Genomic DNA, 22500 nt, shown 5'->3' with positions numbered 1-22500 from the left:
AAAAAATAGAAAAAAAAATACTGGAAAGAAAACACAGATGAAAAAAATGAATAAATAAACAAGGACAAAAAAAAAAGTTGAAAAAAACAGATAAAAAAAATAATAGGGACACTCTTTGCCTCTGTCAGTCAAAACAAAAACAAAAAAAAAAGCAAGCAAAAAAAGATGCAAAGAAAAGCAGCAAAAAATGACCCAAATAAACAAAAAAAGGAAGTGACGCCTCGTACATCAAGACTGATTGGTGGTGGTGGTGGTGGTGGTGGTGGTGGTGGTAGTTAGATGAACAGCAACAACAACAACAACAACAACAACAACAACAACATTAAGAACAGCAGCAAAAGAACAAAAAGAAACAAGAAAACAACAAAAACAACAAAACAAAAAGAAAGTAGAAAACAAGACAATTACAATAAAACCAAACATCACAAAAAAGAAATAAAATAGCAACGACAATTAAAACAAAAAAAAAAAAAAAAAAAAACAATACCTATAAAAATAAACAAACACACTAACTTAAACTCTCTCTCTCTCTCTCTCTCTCTCTCTCTCTCTCTCTCTCTCTCTCTCTCTCTCTCTCTCTCTCTCTCTCTCAGCCTTGAGCACGCTGCCAGACTCGTAACCTTACTGATGGGGGCTCCTGTTTATATCCTCAGCCTTTACTCAGGGCCATTTTTGTTCGCACGCAGGGTAAGCCAAGGAGGAGGAGGAGGAGGAGGAGGAGGAGGAGGAGGAGGAGGAGGAGGAGGAGGAGGAGGAGGAGGAGGAGGAGGGTTACTGAAAGATGTATGTAGGAGGAGGTAGAACAAAAACAAGAACAAGACAGAAGGACTGGAAGCATGGAAGGAAGGAAGGAAGGAAGGAAGGAAGGAAGGAAGGAAGGAAGGAAGGAAGGAAGGAAGGAAGGAAGGAAGGAAGGAAGGAGGGAGGGAGGGAGGGAGGGAGGGAGGGAGGGAGGGAGGGAGGGAAGGAAGGTAGCTAATAGAAAGAATGAATGAAAGGAAGAAAGAAAGAAAGAAAGAAAGATGAAGAAAAGAAAGAAGAACAATAACATCAACAAAGAAAGAAAAAGAAAGATAGAAAGAAGAAGAAGAAGAAGAAGAAGAAGAAGAAGAAGAAGAAGAAGAAGAAGAAGAAGAAGAAGAAGAAGAAGAAGAAGAGAAGAAGAAGAAGAAGAAGAAGAAGAAGAAGAAGAAGAAGAAGAAGAAGAAGAAGAAGGTCAAAATGAAGAAAGAAAAGAAGAAAAAACCAGAGAGAAACTAAGTACAAATAACGAAAAGGTGAAAGCAGTTTGCAGTGAAGGATAAAGGAGAACAAAGAAAAGGAAAAGAGAAAAAAGGAGAAAGATAAGAAAACAAATATATAAGCCAAAAATGAAAGATAAGACGAATAACAAATGAACGAGAAAGAAAAAAAAATAAAAAGGGTGGAGAGAGAGAGAGAGAGAGAAAGTCACTACCCCCTCACCACACACACACACACACACACACACACACGCCCCAAACACGTCACTCTAATGATGAATGGTGTATCAGAGACGCCTATAAGCATCACAAGACAAGCGGCCGGTGAGTCAGGAAGGCGTGGTGTAGGTGAGTAGGTCGTTACGCAACACTCCACAGGTGAGCCTCAGGTACGTGGATGCCAGATTATTTTTTGCACAATACCTGGGCGTCTAAGGAAGTCAGTCTTGCTACAGAAAAAATAGAATACAAATGTAGTAAATAAGTGATGAAATTCTGAGTTTATTTATTTATTTATTCTGTGGATGTATTGATTATATATTGAAGGATAACTTAGAAAATTAGTAAATAAGTAGTTAACTTACTGACTAATTAACTGACTAATTTATGACTAACCAATCGACTAACTGACATTTAGATACACAGACTGACTGACTCACCATATAATTAACCAATCACCTATCAATTAACTAACAAAGTAGCTACCTAACCAATTAACAGGCTGACTGACTAACTAAGTGAATGAATAAATAGATAAGTTTAGTTTAGTTGAAATGAGTATGAAAAGTTTAAGTGTGTGTGTGTTTGTGTGAGTGTGTTTGTGTGAGTGTGTGTGTGTGATTTACTTTTTTCGTAAGCATATTTTCTCATAGTTTAGCAGTTCCGTTTTTTTTTTTTTTTAGGAAATCAAAATGTAGCCTCCTCCAAAAAAATTATATATATAAAAAAAAACTGCCTTCAATAAATCCTTGGAAGCAGTCAGTTTTTAGCATTTTTTTTCTCTCAACAAGGAAATAAACAAGCATGTTTTTTTTTTTTTCCAATCGCAACATGAATATCAAACACAAAAGGAATCAATAAAAAAATTACAGACATATTAACAAAAAACTTGAATACTTAATTTTTTACTCTTCTAATCACCTTCTCTATCTTTAGCAATATTTAACAGTATAAATTAACTAAAAAAACTCGAATACCTTATTTTTTTACTCGTCCAGTCACCTTATCTGATTTTTCGCTATTTTTTACAAGACAAATGTAACAAAAAACGAGTTAAATACCTCATTTTTTTTATTCGTCTAACCATCTTAACTTATTTTTTTTCATTATTATTTTCTACAACACAAATTTTCATACCTAAAAAAGAAAAAGAATAAAAAATCAATCTTATATTCATCTCAGCGTTTACATTTGAGTGAGACGAAATTTACCTGATTTATTATCATTATTTTTCTTAGAACAAACTTGCAAGCATAGAAAAAAGAACAGAGGAAAGAAAGAAAAAGAAAAAAAAATTACACTCGCGGTCTCTCAGTGTTTACAATCAGGCGAGGCTGAGGCGCGGTACTTGAGTCAGGTCGCGGTGAAGTGAGGCAAGTGAAGCTCGGCAGCATGACGTCACGAGCCTTGGAGGTATATAAGACAGTGCTCGGGTAGCGAAGACACAGGTCAGCCAGCGTGGTTGTGGCATCAACACCTCTCCTCCTGCTCTCCCAGCCAACCTCTCCCAGCACCATGAAAACTCTCGTAAGTGGAGGCGTAGGAGAGACAAGAGTAGTGTTTAGTGGATAGACAGAGTGGATCAGTGACAGTGTGGTTCAGAAAACTTTGGCCCTCTCACGTGATCCACTTGTCTTCTCTGGTTTGTGAAATTTTGTGTGGCAGTGATGGCGAGAGAACGTCCTCCCCGTTTTCTTTCCTGCGTGCGGTGTAGAAAACGTGGCTTGTGTTGCGTCGGCGTCCGGTGGTCACGTGATGCGATGTATAACAAATGAAAAGAGTTATATTATGTATCCATTTTTCGTTATTCATTATTAAATGGCGTAATTCTTCACCTTCTTTGCTAACTAATTATTTTTATCTTTCTTTTCCTTCCCGGTTCAAGTAGAAAAGCCAATTGGATTCGTTCTTTTAAGTAATGACAAGAAAATGAAAAACGTTAAATTCTCTCGTTTTTTTTTTTCACGATTTATTCTTAAGCTGGGAATTCTTCACGCTTCTATTTCCTCTACTAACCGTCTTTCCCTTGCGGTCAAACTTACTCGTCTACTTACTGATTACCTAATGTTATAGTTTGCTGGTATAGTAATCCTGTTGATGCTGTGCTGTCAGTCAATCAACCAATTATTTAATCTGTCAATGAATCGCTCCTTCACTCACTCATTCAGGCAAGCAGTCCATCACTTAGTCAGTCAGTCGATCAGTCTGTCAATGAATCAATTAATCTTGCATTACCTCGTGTTCAGTTTCCTCACTCACACAGGACAACATATTATCATTATTTATTATATTATTATTATTTTCATTATTTAGCTCACACACAATTCTATATACATATGCACAAACACACATACATACACATGCAAGAAGAACGGACAAGGCTCTCTCTCTCTCTCTCCCTCTCTCGTTTCTTACACGCTTCTCCTTCACAAAGCCACAAAGTCATTATAAAGACCTTACTCAAGAGCGTGACTGGCCAAAAGTTATCCGGATCCGGTTCTTATGGCACTATTTTTACATCCGTTTCGTAACATCAGTCCGGTAATGTCAATGATCCTCTGTCGACTTGCATTCGTTTGCTAAAAGAAATAGTTATTACTCTCAAAATTTCACTGCAGTTTTGTACGTTATCGAGAGAAAAGTTGACTCTCTCTCTCTCTCTCTCTCTCTCTCTCTCTCTCTCTCTCTCTCTGGCTGGTAATGTGAGAATGCCACCAGTGTTTCCTCAGTATTACTTGGTGATTTTAATCCTCCCGCCGCAAGACAATTTTTTCCCATGTTCCCTTACAATTTTTAAACACTTGTTCTTTTGTACTATACTCTTAAATATTCTTATAGCCGAAACAAGACAAGATTCACCTCTCTTCTTACCACATTTCTTTACAGTGCCATGAATAACAATACACGATCATAGAAGTGAGTTTATAGAGGGACATAAACCCGTAAGCACTGAAAGGTTAGAGCCCCTCAGTCCGTCCTTTTCGCTCTCTGTGGCTTGTCAAAACTGTGATTTAAACTTGTGTAACTTTAGATTTACGGTTTAAACTTGGGTAACTTCAGATCATTTTATTGAAGGGAAAAGTTAAATTAGACACAAAGATTTCAATTATTTCACTACTTTTTTTTTTCTATCAGTGTCTTTGCAAACTGTAATTTTAATTTGGACTGAAACATTTCATTTGGGGAACTTTAAATTATCTTACTGGGGAAAACAGAGCTAAAGGTATTATTTTTTTTTCAAACATTCAATCAATACTTAACATGTCAGTGGTGTTTTTCCGAATTCTGATTTAAACTTTAATTTCATCAATCTTGAGAACCTTAAGCAATCAAAGAGATAAGAATTTCAGAGCTTAGCAACGCATGACATTTACATCCACACTTCTTTTTTTTTCAGACTTTACAAGACACAAAAAAAGTCACTTAAAAAATAATTCCATGAAAAAATATATCGAATCAAAGAAAATAACCTCTAATTCACAAACACATAGGAGTGAACGTTCCCTGCTAGAATAAGTGGTAGAGAGAGAGAGAGAGAGAGAGAGAGAGAGAGAGAGAGAGAGAGAGAGAGAGAGAGAGAGAGAGAGAGAGAGAGAGAGAGAGAGAGAGAGAGAGAGAGAGAGAGATTATCAGTTTACTAACAAATTCATAAACATAAGATGATAAAAAACATACGTAATAAAAACAGTACGAGAATAACTTCTCAATAAAATTTGTCCACATAAAATACAATTTCCAAAATGTCTGCCCTCCTTTACTAAAATTAACCACTGTGCAAATATTAAACACTGCAACGTAACCCTTAAACCTCAGAAGCAAAGAGGCTAAAAATTAAATGCCTCAGATAGTTACCGTTTCCCTTACGACACCTCACCTTTACCTGGGCCTCGTTAACACGTGTAAAAATGCCTCAAGGAAAGGTTTCAGTGACGCAATGGCTGACTTACTCACGCCACTGCCGGTGACTTTTTCAAGCGCCGTTACAAAAAACATTCATGCTTCACAATGCAAGACTCAGGCATGTACAATTATCCTCGGGGCTTTTTGGCTCATCCTGGCGTTATGCAAAGGAGATTTGGTACAAGTGAAAGTTTGGACTCTCTCTCTCTCTCTCTCTCTCTCTCTCTCTCTCTCTCTCTCTCTCTGTTTTTATTATGTCTCTCGCTTTGTTTCAGTTTGTCTATTTCTCTTTCTGTCTATCTGTCTCTGTCTCTGTCTTAGCTATTTATCTATCACTGTTGCTTTCATATTTTCTTTTATATCTTACTTCTCTCTCTCTCTCTCTCTCTCTCTCTCTCTCTCTCTCTCTCTCTCTCTCTCTCTCTCTCTCTCTTTCTCTTTCTCTCTCTCTCTCTCTCTCTCTCTCTCTCTCTCTCTCTCTCTCTCTCTCTCTCTCTCTCTCTCTCTTCACTACAATATCAAAGCGTCCAATATTCTTTAAAACACCTCTACCAAACAAACATCTCTTACTACTAAAAGAACCACAAACAAAGATATTTCCATAACAAAGACCCTTCCTTACACAAACAAATCTCTTTTCACACGCAAATTACACTTAGAACCCTCCCCAAACACACACACACACACACACACACACACACACACACACACACACACACACACACACACACACACACACACACACACACACACACACCCTTCAGATCTCAATGACTAATACTCGCAAGGGGAAGAGAGAGCTTGAGGTCACTAGAGGCATTAGTATCGGGGGCGTCACTCGAGGCCGTGGTAGGTGTGCTGCTCTTCCTGTTGTGGTGTTTGGTGAGGCGAGGTGAAGTAGGGCGAGGCTCAGACACTCACCTGCTTCCTGGCTAGGCGTTCATCACCTCACATGAGTTAGAATGTGAGGAGGAGGAAGAGGAGGAGGAAGAAGATTCTGAGAAAGGAGAGATAGCACAGTTGTTGGATGAAGAGGAGAAAGAATACAAAGGAAAAAACAAACAAATAGTCATACTTACCGAGGCAGTCTGGGCGATAATACAACGACTACAGGTTCTATGAGTTAGAGGTAAAAGAACAGCAAGGTTGAAGGAAAAAGAACAGAGATAAACAGATGAAGGAAGACTGAGTAAGAATAAGTAGGATGAAGACAGAATAGGAGGAGGAGGAGGAGGAAGAGAAAGGAAAGCAGATGCAGGAATATTTTTGAGTAAGAAAAAGAGGAAAAGTATTAGGATATAGATATGGAAGAGGAAGAGGAGGAGGACCAGATCACAAAGGAGAAGGAGGAAGAGGAACAAGAAAAACAGTAAATGAAAAAGTAAGATCAGGAAGACGAACAGGAGAAGAAATGGGAAGATGTGATGATGTTAAGGAAGAGGAGAAAAAGAAGGCAAACAATTAGGAGAAACGAAAAAAAAAAAAGGGAGATGGTGCTAGAACAAAAAAGAAGATGAAGAGATGAAGACAGAGGAAGAAGCGAAACAGGAATAGGAAGAGAAAAATAATAGCTATAATAAGACCAACCCCAAATTACTATCTTAGAAGGAAAACAAGATTAAAACAAGATACAGGAAGAGGAAGAAGCGAAACAGGAATAGAAAGACAAAAAAATACAAGAACTACAATACATTTAGAAAAAACAAGATTAAAACAAGATGCAAGAGGAGGAAGAGGAGGAAGAGAGAAAAATATAATAACTTTAAACTAGATCCAAATCACTAGGAAAAACAAATAAATAAAATAAAATAAGAGGAGAAATGAACGAAACAAGAGGAAAGGAGACAAACAACAAAAATATGTACCTTGATATAACTAAAGTATTGATTTTTTATTGCTTTTATAATTTCAAGTGACAGCATTTCATCATCTATTTCATGCTATCAAATTTCAAACCTCTATTTTATCTAAGAACATAAGAAAACAAGAGCAACTACAATAAGCTATTAGGCCTACACGTGGCAGTCCCTGTTTCCATAACCATCCTCATTCATAAATTTGCCTACTAACCTTCCTAAGCTCCCTAATTACTCATCACTAACAACCTGACTACCGAGTCCACTCTACTCATCCGCCACTCATTTGAGAACCAATTCCTTCCTATCTCTTCACATAACTCTAATTAAAGGCACCACTGAACATTTTACACGACTAAAACATCTGCATCTGAATTTGACGGTAAGACGGCAAACCACATCTCCGTTTTCTTTACACAGGCTGTTCTTCTCGTCACTGTGTCCGCCGCTGCCGCCCTCACGGTAATGGCTCCACAGAACGCCCTCTTCGGCAACTCCGGGCAGGCAGCTGGGGCCCCTGCTGCCGCCGCGCCGACTGCTGTTGCTGGTGCTGGTGCTGGTGCTGCTGGTGGTGCTCCTGGTGGTGCTGCTGGTGGTGCTGCTGGTGGTGCTGCCGGCCCTGCATTCGTGGATTACGGTCCCAAGGTGTACGGTCTGGGAGCCAAGAACCAGTTTGCTCTTCCCCCCAACCCTTTCATCATCCAGAGAGCTGTCGCCGTGGCCAACAGTGTTCCTAATGTTCTTGTGGTACGTATGCTTGCTGCTGCTGCTGTTATTGTTGTAGTTGTTGTTGTTGTTGTTGTTGTAATGGTAGTAATTTCAAGGATTTGTTCTCTGTCTCTTCCCCATTCGGTTTTATATCAACTAGTTCTCCATGCACTTCTTCCGTCTCTTTTTCATTCTGCCTCCTCTCTTCTTCTCCTTGTTTTGTCTTGTCCTCTCCTTTCTCTGCCTCTCCAATCCCAAATACATCTTCTTCTGTCCTCACTTTTCCTTGTCCTCTACTTTCTCTGTGTGTCTTCGGCCACAAATGGATCCTCTGTAAGAAACTTTCCTTTTCTCATCCTCACTTTTCCTTGCCCTGCTGTCTCTTCTCTATCTCTTCAATTCCATATTCTTTCTGTCATGCCGCAATACCAAGGATCATTATTTTTCTACGGCCTCGTTTTCTAATGCCCCGTTTTCTATTGCCTCGTTTTCTAATGTTTTTCATGCCCCGTTTTCTCCTGGTTCGTGTTCTAATGGCTTTCTCTTTGTCTCCCCCTCAGCGCCTGGACTTGAACGGGGAGGTCACACTCACCAACCAGTACGGACAGGAGGTCGAAGTGGTCGATGCTTTTGGCAGGGAGATCGAGCTCGAATTTTAAGCAGGACTAAATTAAACTCCAAAATAAGTCACTTCTAGGAAATTCATTCGGTTAAAAAAGTTGATCTATAAAAAATTCGCGCCATGTAAATGTAAGACTATCTTCGAAAAAAGAAATTATAGCCTTCGTCATTTCGTTTTCTTCGGTATTTTTCTCTCTTACCTTGTTTCACCTGTTATTTCTTTAGTAGCCTTCGTCTCTTCATTGTTTGGTGTAAGTTAATATCACGACCAAAAAATATATACCTTATAAAAAAATATTCGAACAACGTGCAAATAGAATATTTTTGTAAATAGCTCTCATCTCTGTCTCTCTCCCTCTTCCTCTCTCTCTCTCTGTCTATCGTTATCATTATTAATATTATTATTATTGTTATCATCCGCCAAGATTCACGATGCCCAACCTGACCTAAACACAACCCAGGGAACACGAGCTGCCCTTCCCTTCCCTACCCTTCCCTTCCCTTCCCTTCCCTTTCCCTTGCCAGCTTGTGAGTGGCGAGGGACGGGGGTCAGGGCGGAGCGGGGCATGGGGTGGTGGTGGGGGCCTGGCGTGCCTCCCCTGGGCCCTGGCTGTCACTTTCTCCCCTGTGCTGTCCAGGCAAACACTGTGAATAAACGGCTCCGAAACGACTCCTTACTTTTACTGTGCCCTTGTGTGTGTGTGTGTGTGTGTGTGTGTGTGTGTGTGTGTGTGTGTGTGTGTGTTTGTGTGTGTGTGTGTGTGTGTGTGTGTGTGTGTGTGTGTGTGTGTGTGTGTGTGTGTGTGTGTGTGTGTGTGTGGAGGGAATGAAGGAACAACAGCTGCAATGTTAATACTAGCAATGACAACACCACCACCACCACCGCTAACAGCAAAACTGGCACCACCATTAAGAACAACGAGTCAGGTCAGGTTAAGTTAGGTTAGGTTAGGTTAAGATACCAACACCATTAAAACAACACAACCACCACCACCATCACCACCAACAACAACAAAAACAAAAACAACAGAAATACAAGAACAACGAGAAAAGAGACTCCACAGAACATTCCCTGCCTACAAAATTAACTCACACCTCAATAGAAACGAGTGGAAGAGAAAAAAAAGTGAGGCAAATCTTCCACTACCGTCTATCCACCTGCGCACTGTGACCCTCAGCTCCACACCCCCTTGCCAGACACACTCCACTCAATACAGTTTTTTCTGGTAATAACTTTTGATGGTGGAATGTTATAATTGCCTTTTTTCCACCTAAGTCACAGTTCTTCACCATTTAGTGCTGAATGGTGAAGATTTTATTCCCCAAATCGACCTTCTCGGTAACTTTGGTGAGAGACAGACAGACAGACAGACAGACAGACAGACAGAAAGACAGAACGACAGACAGATGAAGACAGGGAAAAAGACAGACGAAGACAGCGACACACATACACACACACACACACACACACACACACACACACACACACACACACACACACAGGCAGACAGAGATAGAAGTACGGGCTGACAGACAGAAAGATGGCCTGCCAAGAAAACAGGAAAACAGACAGATACACGGACAAACAGACACAGACAGACAAGTATAAAGAAAAAGAGACTGGCAGGCAGGCAGGTAGACGGAAAAAGAGACAAATAGACATACAGACAGACAGACAAACAGATAGACAAAGACAGACAAACAGACATATGGGCAGACAGGCAGACAGATATACATACATACATACATACATACAGGTCCCAGTAATGCACATCATCCACCACACGTTGCCACCAGTATGATATGCATCTAATTTTATTTATTTATTTGTTGAGCAAGATATTAAATCAGAAAATAAATGGACTGACTCTACCAGTTCTCCTTATCTTTTATTTTTACATTCATTAACCTATTTTCATTTATTTTAGGGAGCGGCATTCTAAGCAGACTTCTTTTATATACTTATTTTGTGTCCTTCACTGGAATCCATGACTTGTAAAGAAAAAAAAGAAGAAGAAAAGAAGTTAAATTATTGATGACGTAAAATATGAAAAATGATTGAAATTATTAGGTAAAATTATTGATATGAAATGTGAAAATAGTAAAAAAAAAGTTAAATTATCGATGACACAAAATATAAAAATAATAAAAATATAGAAATAAATTTATTGATATAAAAACGTGATATGTAATAAATATATTTAAAAAAAAGTAACATTTCTGATGACGCAAAAATGTGAAAAAAAAATACAAAAAATATGAAAAGTAAGATTATTGATAACGTAAAAAGAATATGAAAGACAACAAAAAAAAACCGTAAAACTCGATATTAGAGAAATAAGGAGAAAAAAAAAAGGATCATAAAATAACTGATGGCACTAATAACAGAGTATGTAACCATTCCGCCAACACACACTCTGCACGAGGAACACGGGGAGCTGTCTCACATTTCACGTAATATAATTCAATACAAGTCATTTAGCCTCAGTAGCAAAACAAATTCGGGACGAGAAATTTGAACCATTACAAGTCGAATTACTGATAAAGTTACAACACGAGTTCAGGGTCGAATTACTGATAAAGTCGAATTACTGAGGGTCGAAATACTGATAGAGTCGAATTACTGAGGGTCGAAATACTGATAGAGTCGAATTACTGAGGGTCAAAATACTGATAGAGTCGAATTACTGATAGAGTCGAATTACTGAGGGTCGAAATACTGATAGAGTCGAAATACTGATAGAGTCGAATTACTGAGGGTCGAAATACTGATAGAGTCGAATTACTGATAAAGTTACAATACGAGTTTAGAAAGTACGTATATCACTGTCTCGCCACCACATGAAAAAAAAACCGTCTGACATTTTTACGTAATAAGATTTAAAGCAAGTCATTTCTGTCTTAGTATAGCATAAATTTTACGTAACATGAATCTACACAAGTTATTTGGGTATGAGTACACCATATAATTTACGTAACATGATTCAATACAAGTAGTTTATCCTGAGCATAGCATAAATTTTACGTAACATGAATCAACACGAGTCATTTGAGTAGCAAGATACATTCAGGTTGGGCTATGTGAACCACCACACGCCACGGCTCGCCCAGCACGGCCAAGGCACTAAGGGGTAGTCAAGGACGTATCACTGTACCAGCAGGTGTCATCTTGTTAAGGTCGCAGTTACTGGAAATAGCTGACTGAGATTACATTTCATTTTTATTTATTTATTGATTCTTATTTAACTTATATTTTACCTACTTATTTTTTATTGATTTTTTTTATTTCGAGAGAATTACGGTACTTTATTTTATTTTATCTAGTTTATCATTTTCCTTTTCTTATTCTGTTTCTTTTTGTTATAACTAGATATGTTACAAATATGGAGAGTCTTTTTTCTTTAACTTATTCTTTTTTAACTTATATTTTACCTACTTGTTTTTATTGATTTTTTTTCTAGAGAATTACGGTACTTTATTTTATTTTATTTAGCTTATCATTTTCCTTTTCTTTTTTCTGTTTCTTTTTGTTATAACTAGACATGTTACAAATATGGAGAGTCAAAACGTGAAGAAAACGAGGAATTACAATACTTCTCTTCATTTTGACTATTTAGCTTCTTATTTTTCTTTTCTTTCTCTTCTTTTGCCCCAACTAGATATGTTACAAGTATAGGGAGTTAAACCGTGGAGAAAACTGTATTGCGAGAGAACTTAAAACGATAAAAATAGGACAAATATAATACAGGATGCAATGGACGAAGGTAAACGTGTGTGGCAAAAGGTCTTATTAGGAAAGGATGGAACGGGATGTGATAAGATGAAGCTGGACAGAATGTAAGATCAAAGAAAACCTTATTAAAAACGATAGGAAGATTAAAACTGGATGAAACATAGACGAAAAAAATAAATAAATAAATAAAAAGAACTTAGGTATTAGGAGTGGATGGAAAGAAATGTAATGATGTAAAACTGAATAAATCATAAAAAAAGAGCATTAGGAAAGGACAGAATGGGATATAATGAAAGAAAACTCGATAAAATATAAGAGAAAAGAAAACCTTACTTAGAGGGATCTGAATAAATGTACCGAGATGAAACTAGATTAAAATATACGACAAAAAATAAATAAATAAATAAATAAATAAATAAATAAATAAACAAACAGTAGTTAAAAAGAGATGAACATTGCGTAAAAAGAAAACCTATAATCAGGAAGAGAAGGAGAGAAAGAGAATGAGACACATTAAGTCAAAACACCACTGCAGTCACCACACCACTCAACACCACAGACATCATAGAAAAAAAAAAAAAGTACAGAAGAGACATACTGAGAAAAAATAAAATAAATAAATCGTTGAAAAATACTGAATAAATAACATAAATTAAACCGACTCATCACCAAACACCCCAAACACCACATCCCAGGTATTCAGGGAACCCTTTAACACTCCCAGTCAGTCACGTGGCGTGCCTGAAGGGCGGAGTTCTTTCCTGGCAGGGTACGCGTGGGAGCTGCGGGGGGCGTGGCCACTTAGAATCTTGCCACTAGTGAGAAGAAAGGGACGAGGAACGTAAAAATAAATAGAATAAATATAAGAAAGAGGAATAAACGTAAGAGAAGTGATAATTTTACCGCTAGTGAGGAGAATATAGGAAATGTAAGAATAAATAGAATAAACGGAAGAAAGAGCAATAAACATAAGAGAACAGTGATAATCTTACCGCTAGTGAGAAGAGAGGGATAGGAAACGTAAGAATAAATAGAATAAATAGAGGAAAGAGGAATAAAGATTAAGTGACGGTGATAATTTTACCGCTAGTGAGAAGAGAGGAATAAGAAACGTAAGGATAAGTGGAATAATCAGACGGAAGTGGAATAAACATAAAAAAAAAACCGAGATAATCCTACCGCTAGTAAAAAGAGAGGGATAAGGAACGTAAGAATAAATGGAATGAATGGACGAAATTGCAATAAACGTAGGAGAAGAGAGATAATGAAGATACTTAATTACTAATAGTGTTTTTTTTTTTATTTATTTAGTGGATTTCTAATGTTTGGCCCTTATTGGGATGATGAACGTGAGAATAAATATGATAAATGGAGGAAACTGTAATAAACGTAGGAAAACAGAGATAATGAAGAGACTGAATTACATGTGGTTTTTTTTTAAGTAGTTCTGCGTGACATTTAGTGAAGATCTGACATTTACTGTGATTAGGAGCGTAATAATAAATATAATAAATAGAAGAAAGTGCAATAAACGTAGGAAAACAGAGATAATGAAGACAATAGATTACTCACAGTGTTTTAAAGTAGGTTTATGAACATTTAGTGAAAAGCTGGCATTTACTGGGATTGGGGACGTAAGGATATACAGAGTGCAGCAAGAGTTTCTGCAGATATTGCCACAGTGGAAAATGTTCTATGCACACGAGAATTTTGAGGCGTTGTGCAGCAGAGGCATAAAATTCAAGTGTGACCTGGCAATAGACACAACAGCTGGGCCAGGCGGGTGTCCATGGCGGGGCTGTGAAATTGTGAATAACTCAGTCAGGATTTCTACAAGTTTGAATACGTTCAGATTGTACTGCACTACTTGAAGTGATGTGGAGTGTGTGGAAATAGTGTTCCTCCGCCATGTTTACCCGCCGTTGTATCTGTTACCAGGCTACACTTGAATTTCCTACCCGGGCTACACAACGCCTCAAAACACACGTGCACAAGAACATTTCCACTTACAATAACCTGAATTTTCACCTCTGGCTATATCCACGGAAAATCGTGTTCTTGAGTAAGGTTACGTGACTTTGAGGGAACGTCTAGCACTAATGAAGGAGCCAGTGGCGTGATGGGGACTCAACCAGGCGCTCTTTGGGATTTGATTACTGCGCAACACTCTCCTCTTAAAGGCAATATATTTTTTTCCTATTTTTTATTTATTTATCTATTTATTTTTATTTTATTCATTTATTTATTTGGATTGGAATTTGGATATGTTTACAATGGAAGTGAATTAAATTTAAAAGAAGGATAAATTCACGTTGGGATATTCTGATGGTTCGATAGTTAAATAGTTACAAGAGAGTCTGGATTAATGTATGGTTGGATAGCTACATACGTGGATAGTTAGAGAGCTTAAAGAAAAGAGAAGTTTGGATAAGTTTACAATGCAAGTCAATTAATTTCAAAATAAGGATAAATTCACGTTGGGATATTCTGATGGTTCGATAGTTCAATAGTTACAAGAGAGGACTAGATAGCTTCATGGTTGGGCAGTTGGATATGTACATAGTTTAACCCTTTGAATGCTACACAATATTTTTTCAATCACTTCCAACTTTCAAACACTTTCCCACGACAGTTTAAATATGTAGTGCTGTAGGTAAGGAAAGGTGATATTAACCATCTATTCCATCTTGTTTGTGTCCATGCAGAGAGTTAAATAGTTTCTCTTCTTTTACAATGCTTAAGGTTGATATGAGATGACCAAGCTGTGAAAGGGTTAAAGGAAGGTTGGGTAAATCTGTGTGGATAGCTACTTCAAGAGAGGGGTGGATAAATTTATGATACGATATTTAAACTGCTGGATAATTAAATGGTATCAAAAGGAGGCTAGATAGATTTATAATTGGATAGTTAGAGCGTTTCAAGAGAACATTAGATAAATTTATGGTTGGCAAGTTAAGTAAAAAGATAATTAGATGCTTTCACGACAAAACAGCATGAATTAATGGACAGTGACAGATGGTAAGTTTTAAGTGCCTGGTCGCCACCCTGCGTAGTTCAAGTGGCCTTTCGTTGCCTCCTTACTTTGTGGTGTTCTTGTGTGTTACATGTTATCCCTTGTAATCAATATGCAACATTGCCTTCACTTTATTTTCCTATGAGTGTTAATGTCCAGCACAGGATAACAGTAAGCTGAGGAAAAACAATACATATTCTTTTTTTTTTTTTTTTACCACAAACCGCTGAACTTTTGCTGCAGGAGTGAGATTCGTAGTAAGCTGCGTTAGGTTAGGTTAGGTTAGGTTAGGTTAGGTTACGTTTGGTTTGGTTTGGTTTGGTTTGGTTTGGTTTGGTTAGGTTAGGTTAGGTTAGGTTGCGTTTGGTTAGGTTAGGTTAGGTTAGGTTAGGTTAGGTTTGGTTAGGTTAGGTTAGGTTAGGTTAGGTTAGGTTAGGTTTGGTTAGGTTAGGTTAGGTTAGGTTACGTTTGGTTAGGTTAGGTTAGGTTAGGTTAGGTTACGTTTGGTTAGGTTAGGTTTGGTTAGGTTAGGTTAGGTTAGGTTACGTTTGGTTTGGTTAGGTTAGGTTAGGTTAGGTTAGGTTAGGTTAAGATACGTTTGGTTAGGTTAGATTAGGTTAGGTTAGGTTAAGTTACGTTTGGTTAGGTTAGGTTAGGTTAGGTTAGGTTACGTTTGGTTAGGTTAGGTTAGGTTACGTTTGGTTAGGTTAGGTTAGGTTAGATTAGGTTAGGTTAGGTTAGGTTACGTTTGGTTAGGTTAGATTAGGTTAGGTTAGGTTAGATTAGGTTAGGTTAGGTTAGGTTAGATTGAATTAAGTTAGATTAGGTCACGTTGGGTCATGTCATGTTAGGTTAAGTTACGTATCAGCTGAGATGATTACATTAGATTAGGTCAGGTTAGATAAGGTTAGGTTAGGTTAGACCAGGTCAGGCTACATTAGGTTACGTTAAGTTAGATTAAGTTACGTAAGAGGAAACTGAGATGATGCAGCCACGCCACTAGGACGGGACAGTAAAGACCCCCTACTGAAGACTACCGATGGGACCACAGAGAGAAGAGGCAGACAGATGGACTCAGATTACGTGATGGAATGATGGACGCAATTGAGGCAGAGAGAATCTTCAACAGAGACAATGGGAGAAGATGAGCACTATGAAAACCTGACTTAGTAGGGAAGATTCGTCAGGGATCATAATTGAGAGAACTTTAGCTTCATCAGGAGGAGGTGGAAGGAAGAAGAAGAAGAGAAGGAGGATTGGAGGGGACTGGAAGGATAGGAGGAAAGGAAAGGAATGAGAAGAGCAGAATGATTGGAGGAATGAAGGTGGAAGGCCAGGAAGAGATGAAAATGGAAGAACAAGAAGAGATGAAGAGAAGAAGAGATAAAGGACAGAAAGAGGAGGAAGAAAGACGATAACAGTACAAAATGATAGGAGGCGTGAAGGTGGGAGGACAGAAGGAGATGTAGATGGAAAGATAGAATAAGAAGAAAGATAAATGATAACAGAGAAGGACGACGAGAGATGGAAGAAACAAAGAACAAAACAGGAAGAAGTGCAGGTAGAAAAGCAGGAGATGGAAGGACAACCAGTAGAAAGAGAAAGGAAGAACAGATAACAAGAGAACACGTAAAAGAAAGAAAACAAAACCACAACAGAAAACGGTAATAACCCCACACTAAGACCTAAACAGTTAGTGGGCGTGGCCAAAAACTTCTAGGAGGGGCCTTCGTAGAATCTTCTAACGCACTACCACTGACCACGAAGACAAGAGAGGGGGTGGGGTGAGGAGGGAGGCGCGAACCGAGTGACGTGTGGAAGGGGAGGGGATAGTGACGTCACACAGGAGGAAGGGTATATAAAGGGGTATTTGGGCACGGGGATGTTCAGCGTGGTTGTGGCATCAGCGCTTCACTTCCTCGTCCGCCACTCACTCCCAGCACCATGAGGACTCTTGTAAGTGGGAGAGGATGGTGTAGTTTAGTGTGGAGTATAACTGTTTGGCCTCTCCCGTGATCCTCTTCTCGTCTTCTCCGTCCACGGCCTTGGCTGTGATTTGCGTGGCAGTGACATCTTCTCTCGCATCTCGTTTTCTTCCGTGTGCACGAGTAAGAACAGAAAACGTGGGTACTGGTGCGTTCTTCCTCATGTGACGATAAAAAAAAGCGTGAAGAAAAAAGAAAACGTTATATTGTTTATTCGTTTTTCGTTTATTCATTTTTTTAATCAGTTTCTACGACTTCACTTCAGGTTAAGTGTTTCTCGTAACTACCACTCATTTGCCACCTGTTTATTTCGTTGTCACAGCAATTTTTTTTCGTCTTTCATCTCTCCATCCAGTTTTGTATCCACTCTCCCTTCTTTTATCATCTCTTTCTAACTTTTACTGCGCATCTCTCATCTATCCAGTGCAATGACGTATTTTGACCATAGCCACTCGTCTTTCTTCAAGTAAAAACCGTTGACTTTGGCCTGTTTCTAGTCAACGTTCTTCTCTCAGCTCTCAGTGTTACGCCAACCACTGTTTCCTTCATTTCGTTCTGAGCATTCTAAGGTTTCCATCTAGTTGCCTTTTCATGGTCACAAGTTGGGTTAGGTTAGGTTAGGTTAGGTTTCCATCTAGTTGCCTTTTCATGGTCACAAGTTGGGTTAGGTTAGGTTAGGTTAGGTTTCCATCTAGTTGCCTTTTCATGGTCACAAGTTGGGTTAGGTTAGGTTAGGTTAGGTTTTCATCTAGTTGCCTTTTCATGGTCACAAGTTGCACCTCCATATGTTAAGACTGTGTGGGTGCTTTGGTTATATAAGTATTTCTGCGTTGTTTTGTAGCGCTGTCTTGTTTATCTGAGGCATTATGTTCATTGCTATTTTCCTCTGCAGTTCTTTATTTGTTTGTTTACTTATTTGTTTATCTATTGAGTCAGACTAATGTCCATCGTGTTTGTAGTTTCGTAACAGTGGTCTTTTTTTTTTTTTACCAAGAGCATTATGTTCCATTGTTATTTTCTTCGAATTTATTTATCTATTTCTTCACCTATTCATACACTGAGTCATACTGATGTCTATCCTGTTGTGCCTGTCTTGTTTACCAGAAGTATTAAGTATTACTGCTAAAACTCATTGCACTTATCGATTCATTCATTTATTTCCGTATCTGTCTATCCCTTTATCTATTTATACAAGGAGGCAGACTAATGTCCATCGAGTCCTGCCTCTTTTTGCACACGACAACACTAAACACATCACTTTTTGCACGTGTCAATGCCAACTACTCACAATTTTTCCCCCCCACCAGGCCATCCTTCTCCTTGCCGTGTCCACCACTACCGCTGCCCTCAGAGTGGTAGCACCCTTCAATGCTTTCGGGGCAGGGCACACAGGGGCTGCCGGAGGTGCTGCTGGGGGTGGTGCTGGGGCTGCTGGAGGCGCTGCTGGTGGTGCTGCAGGGGGTGCTGGTGGTGCCCCTGCTGCCCCTACACCAGTGAATTACGGGCCAAAGGTGTACGGAGCTGGCGCCAACAACCTCTTTGCTATGCCACCGAACCCCTTCATCATACAGAGAGCAGTAACCATCGCCAATCATGTTCCCAACGTGCTGGTGGTGAGTGTGTACCCTGGATGGTCGCCTGGATGGTTGTTTGGATGGTTGAATGGATGGTTGAATGGATGGTTGTCTGGATGGTTGAATGATTGCCTGGATGGTTGTCTGGATGGTTGTCTAAATGGCTGCCTGGATGGTCGCCTGGATGGTTGAACGAGTGGCTGAATGGATGGTTGAAGGGTTACCTGGATGGTTGAATGGATGGCTGAATGGATGGTTGGCTGGATGGTCACCTGGGTAGTTACCTGGATGGTCGTTTGAATGGCTCCCTGGATGGTTGCCCGTATGGTTGACCTTGCAGTGTTATGACTGTATGGTTGCCTTGTCTGTATGAGTGGCCTTTTAGCGTTAAGACTCCCTGTATGGTTGGCCTTGTAACGGGACAGGTGGTTACATGCACTGGTGGTGTTGCTTTTTGCACCTTCCACCCCTTCCTTCCTTCTTCACTCTGATACTTCCATGTCCACTAATACTGTAAGGTACCTGATGTTCTTTTCTATTTTACAAGGGTGTCACAAATTTCAGCGAGACTGGTGGTGCAATAAGGTGTTTTTGTACCTTTCCACTTACTCCTTCCTTCCTTCCTTCCTTCCTTCATTTACTATAAGATTTCCATTTCTACTTTTACTGTAAGGTTCACGGTGCTTTTTTACAGTTTCTTATTCCTTCCTGTCTTTTTCACTTCAAGATTTCCGGTTCTAATTCTATTGTTCGGTACTTCGTGTTCTGGTATCGCTTGCTTGCTTCCTTCTTCCTCTACTCTACGATTTCAATTATATTTCTACTGTAGCTCTATGAAATCCTCTTGGTGCTTCCTCCCTGCATGCCGGCAAGGGTCTCTTTTATTTTGTACCTTATTCTTTCATAGTTTAGTAGATATAGTTGGACGAGTTGTTGTTTTCGTTGTAGTTCATTGTTTCAGCACTTGTCGTTGTTATGTTGCAATGCGCTTTCTTTTATTTGTTTTTCTTTTGTATTTTCATGTTTTCCCTTTCTTCTTTTTATTTCTTCGTATTTTCACCAGTCTCAAACTCTGTCATCCTTTCCTCACTCTTCTTTATAAATTCTTATCGTGAATTGTCATGATTTTCCTTCTCCTTCCCTTATATTTCCCTTCATGCATCCTTACTATCTCTAAATTTTTCTATGTCTTCACTTTTCCCTCTATTTCTCACTCTCCGTCCTCAAATCCTCCTATCTTCTCCATTTTCGTTAACTGTAATGTTTTCTTTTCCCCTTCGCTCCCTTTACTCTCTATACCTTCATAAACCCCTAACATTTCCTATCCATTAATCCCTTCTTTTCTCACACTCCTAAATCATTCCTATACCTTCACTTCTCTCTCTCACTTTCACTCTCTCCCAGCCACACTCCAATAACAGCGTCTAATGTACACCCTCCCTTCTCTCCCTTGCAGCGTCTGGACATCGACGGGGAAGTCACGCTCACTAACCAATTCGGCCAGGAGATCGACCAAGTGGTAGACCAGTTTGGCAGAGAGCTTGAATTGGAACTGTAGGCAAGCAGGTCATGGCACCCGAAACATGAAGCAGCGTGATCTATTGGGACTTGACTTATCGTGGTGTTAGATTCCGTGAGGTTAAAACTAGACACGATTACGAGATGTCTGTAAATAGTTATCATTTTTCCTGTATCCCCCCCCTCTCTCTCTCTCTTTCTCTCTCTCTCTCTCTCTCTCTCTCTCTCTCTCTCTCTCTCTCTCTCTCTCTCTCATTATTATTATTATTATTATTATCATTATTATTATTATTATCATCCAACAAGATTCATGATGCCCAACCTGACCTAATCCAGGGGACACGAGCTGCCCTCCCTTCCCCTTCCCCCTTCCCTTCCCTTCCTTCCCCTTCATGCTGGTGGGAGGCGGGGCGGGGAGGGGCTGTGGGGGGATGCTGGCGTGCCTCCCCTGGACCCTGGCTGTTGCTCTCTCCCCCGTGCTGCCCTTGCGACCACAATCAATAAACTGTTCCGAAATGACGTGCTGTTCTTCCTGTACCCTTGTGTGTGTGTGTGTGTGTGTGTGTGTGTGTGTGTAGCAAAAGGTGAGAATTTTATGGTTAATTACCTGTTTAGATCGAGTGTCTGATAGATGACTGGTCGTTTCAGTGGTTATCTAACTGACTGACTGGATGAGAAAATAGGTGGTTATCTTAATGACTAGATGTTTTCGTAGTTAGCTGACTGGGTTGTTCGCTGGTTAACTGTCTTCCTGAGTGGCTGACTGGTTGGCTGATTGGATGTTTGCTTGGTTACCTGATTGGCTGCTTGGCTGACTCGTTGACTGGCTAAATATTTGCATGGTTACCTAACAGAATGCTTGCTTGGTTACCTAACTGGAGAGAGAGAGAGAGAGAGAGAGAGAGAGAGAGAGAGAGAGAGAGAGAGAGAGAGAGAGACCTTTATCACTTTTTATACAATCTACCTGACCTTTTTGCGTACCTTAAATAAAACACATGAAACATTTACCTTTTTTTACATACACCCTCTTTTATGTACACTCAACAACCCCAACACACACACACACACACACACACACACACACACACACACACAGACACACACCCAACTAAGGACCATTCAATCTAACACACTAAACTCATCTCATACATTACAAAACCCCCAATGACTTTTCCTACATGATCATTACTTCCCATTTACTTCTGCGCCATAACTCCGGAAGGTGACGGTGCAGAGGCGACACAGGGTTACCTAAGAGAGGAGGAGGAGGAGGAGGAGGAAAAAAAAAAGTGTAGTATATATTTATTAAGGCAGTTTTGTTTTGGTGACTTCGACGCGACAAAAAATACTTATCCTAATATTGTCTCCATATTTAAGAGTAGGAGGAAGAGGAAGAGGAACAGGAGGAAGAGTAGGAGGAGGAAAAAGGAATAAAGAAGGAAATTAAAGACGAGGAAGAGGACGAGAAAAGACGAGGAAGAGAAGGAATGAATGAAGGAGGAAGACAAGAAGACAACGGCAAAAACACGGAGGAGGAAAATAAAGGAGGAGGACGAGGAAGACGAGGAGGGATGCATGGAGGAGAAGGAAGAGGAGGACGAAGGAAAGGAAGGAAAATGGACGAAAGAGGATATGAGAAGAGGAGGAAAAAGACGAGGAGGAGGAATAGGAGGAGGAAGACGACGAGGAAAGAAGAGGAAAAGGACGATGAAATGTAAGAAAAGAGGAGGAAAAGGAGGAGGAGGAGGAAGAAAAAGAAGAGGAGGAGGATTAAACCAAAGGCAACGAGGACGAGAAGGGCGAGGAGGAGGAGGAGGACAAACAAAATTTCTTGGTAATACAAATGGCAAGGAGGAGGAGGAGGAGGAGGAGGAGGAGGAGGAGGAGGAGGAGGAGGAGGAGGAGGAGGAGGAGGAGGAGGAGGAGGAGGAGGACAAGAAGCGGTACTGGGAAGGCCAACCACTCGTTCCAAGAGACATTTTGCTAAGAGCTTGTTTTTCGAAGCCAAAAATCTGGTTTGCTGTGTCCGGGCGAGGCAACGAAAGGAGAGGAAGAGGAGGGGAAGAGGAAGAGAAGAGGAAGAGGAAGAGGAAGAGGAAAGAGAAGAGAAGAGGAGACCAGAGGATACAGTG

At 39.7% G+C, this 22500-nt stretch overlaps 2 protein-coding genes and 1 long non-coding RNA gene across 4 annotated transcripts in view; 2 read left to right on the top strand and 1 right to left on the bottom strand.

The window, feature by feature from the left end:
* The first annotated feature begins 2831 nt into the window (after positions 1–2831).
* On the top strand, positions 2832–9215 carry LOC135094246 (uncharacterized). Its single transcript, XM_063994173.1, has 3 exons — positions 2832–2987; positions 7637–7963; positions 8485–9215. The coding sequence occupies exons 1-3, from the start codon at positions 2976–2978 to the stop codon at positions 8581–8583; spliced, it is 438 nt and encodes a 145-aa protein (XP_063850243.1). The 5' UTR covers positions 2832–2975; the 3' UTR covers positions 8584–9215.
* Positions 9216–11992: 2777 nt separating this feature from the next.
* Positions 11993–22500, bottom strand: part of LOC135094248 (uncharacterized) — a 91398-nt gene continuing 80890 nt past the window's right edge. Inside the window, exon 4 of one of the 2 annotated variants that reach the window (XR_010263682.1) lies at positions 11993–13093. This is a non-coding gene — a long non-coding RNA (uncharacterized LOC135094248). Of the gene's footprint in view, positions 13094–17236; positions 17432–22500 lie in introns of those variants that run through there. The other variant, XR_010263683.1, reaches the window with a different exon arrangement.
* Positions 17099–20887, top strand: LOC135094247 (H/ACA ribonucleoprotein complex subunit 1-like). Its single transcript, XM_063994174.1, has 3 exons — positions 17099–17247; positions 18584–18889; positions 20307–20887. The coding sequence occupies exons 1-3, from the start codon at positions 17236–17238 to the stop codon at positions 20406–20408; spliced, it is 420 nt and encodes a 139-aa protein (XP_063850244.1). The 5' UTR covers positions 17099–17235; the 3' UTR covers positions 20409–20887.

The sequence above is a fragment of the Scylla paramamosain genome, chromosome 45 (genome assembly GCF_035594125.1).
Source record: "Scylla paramamosain isolate STU-SP2022 chromosome 45, ASM3559412v1, whole genome shotgun sequence".
Taxonomy (NCBI): Eukaryota; Metazoa; Arthropoda; class Malacostraca; order Decapoda; family Portunidae; genus Scylla; species Scylla paramamosain.
This window is presented reverse-complemented; position numbering and strand designations above follow the sequence as displayed.

Excerpts from the sequence above, each read along its gene's own strand:
- LOC135094247 (XM_063994174.1), top strand. Across the intron at positions 18,890-20,306 it reads ATGTTCCCAACGTGCTGGTG|CGTCTGGACATCGACGGGGA; the intron begins GTGAGTGTGTAC and ends TCTCCCTTGCAG.
- LOC135094246 (XM_063994173.1), top strand. Across the intron at positions 7,964-8,484 it reads GTGTTCCTAATGTTCTTGTG|CGCCTGGACTTGAACGGGGA; the intron begins GTACGTATGCTT and ends TCTCCCCCTCAG.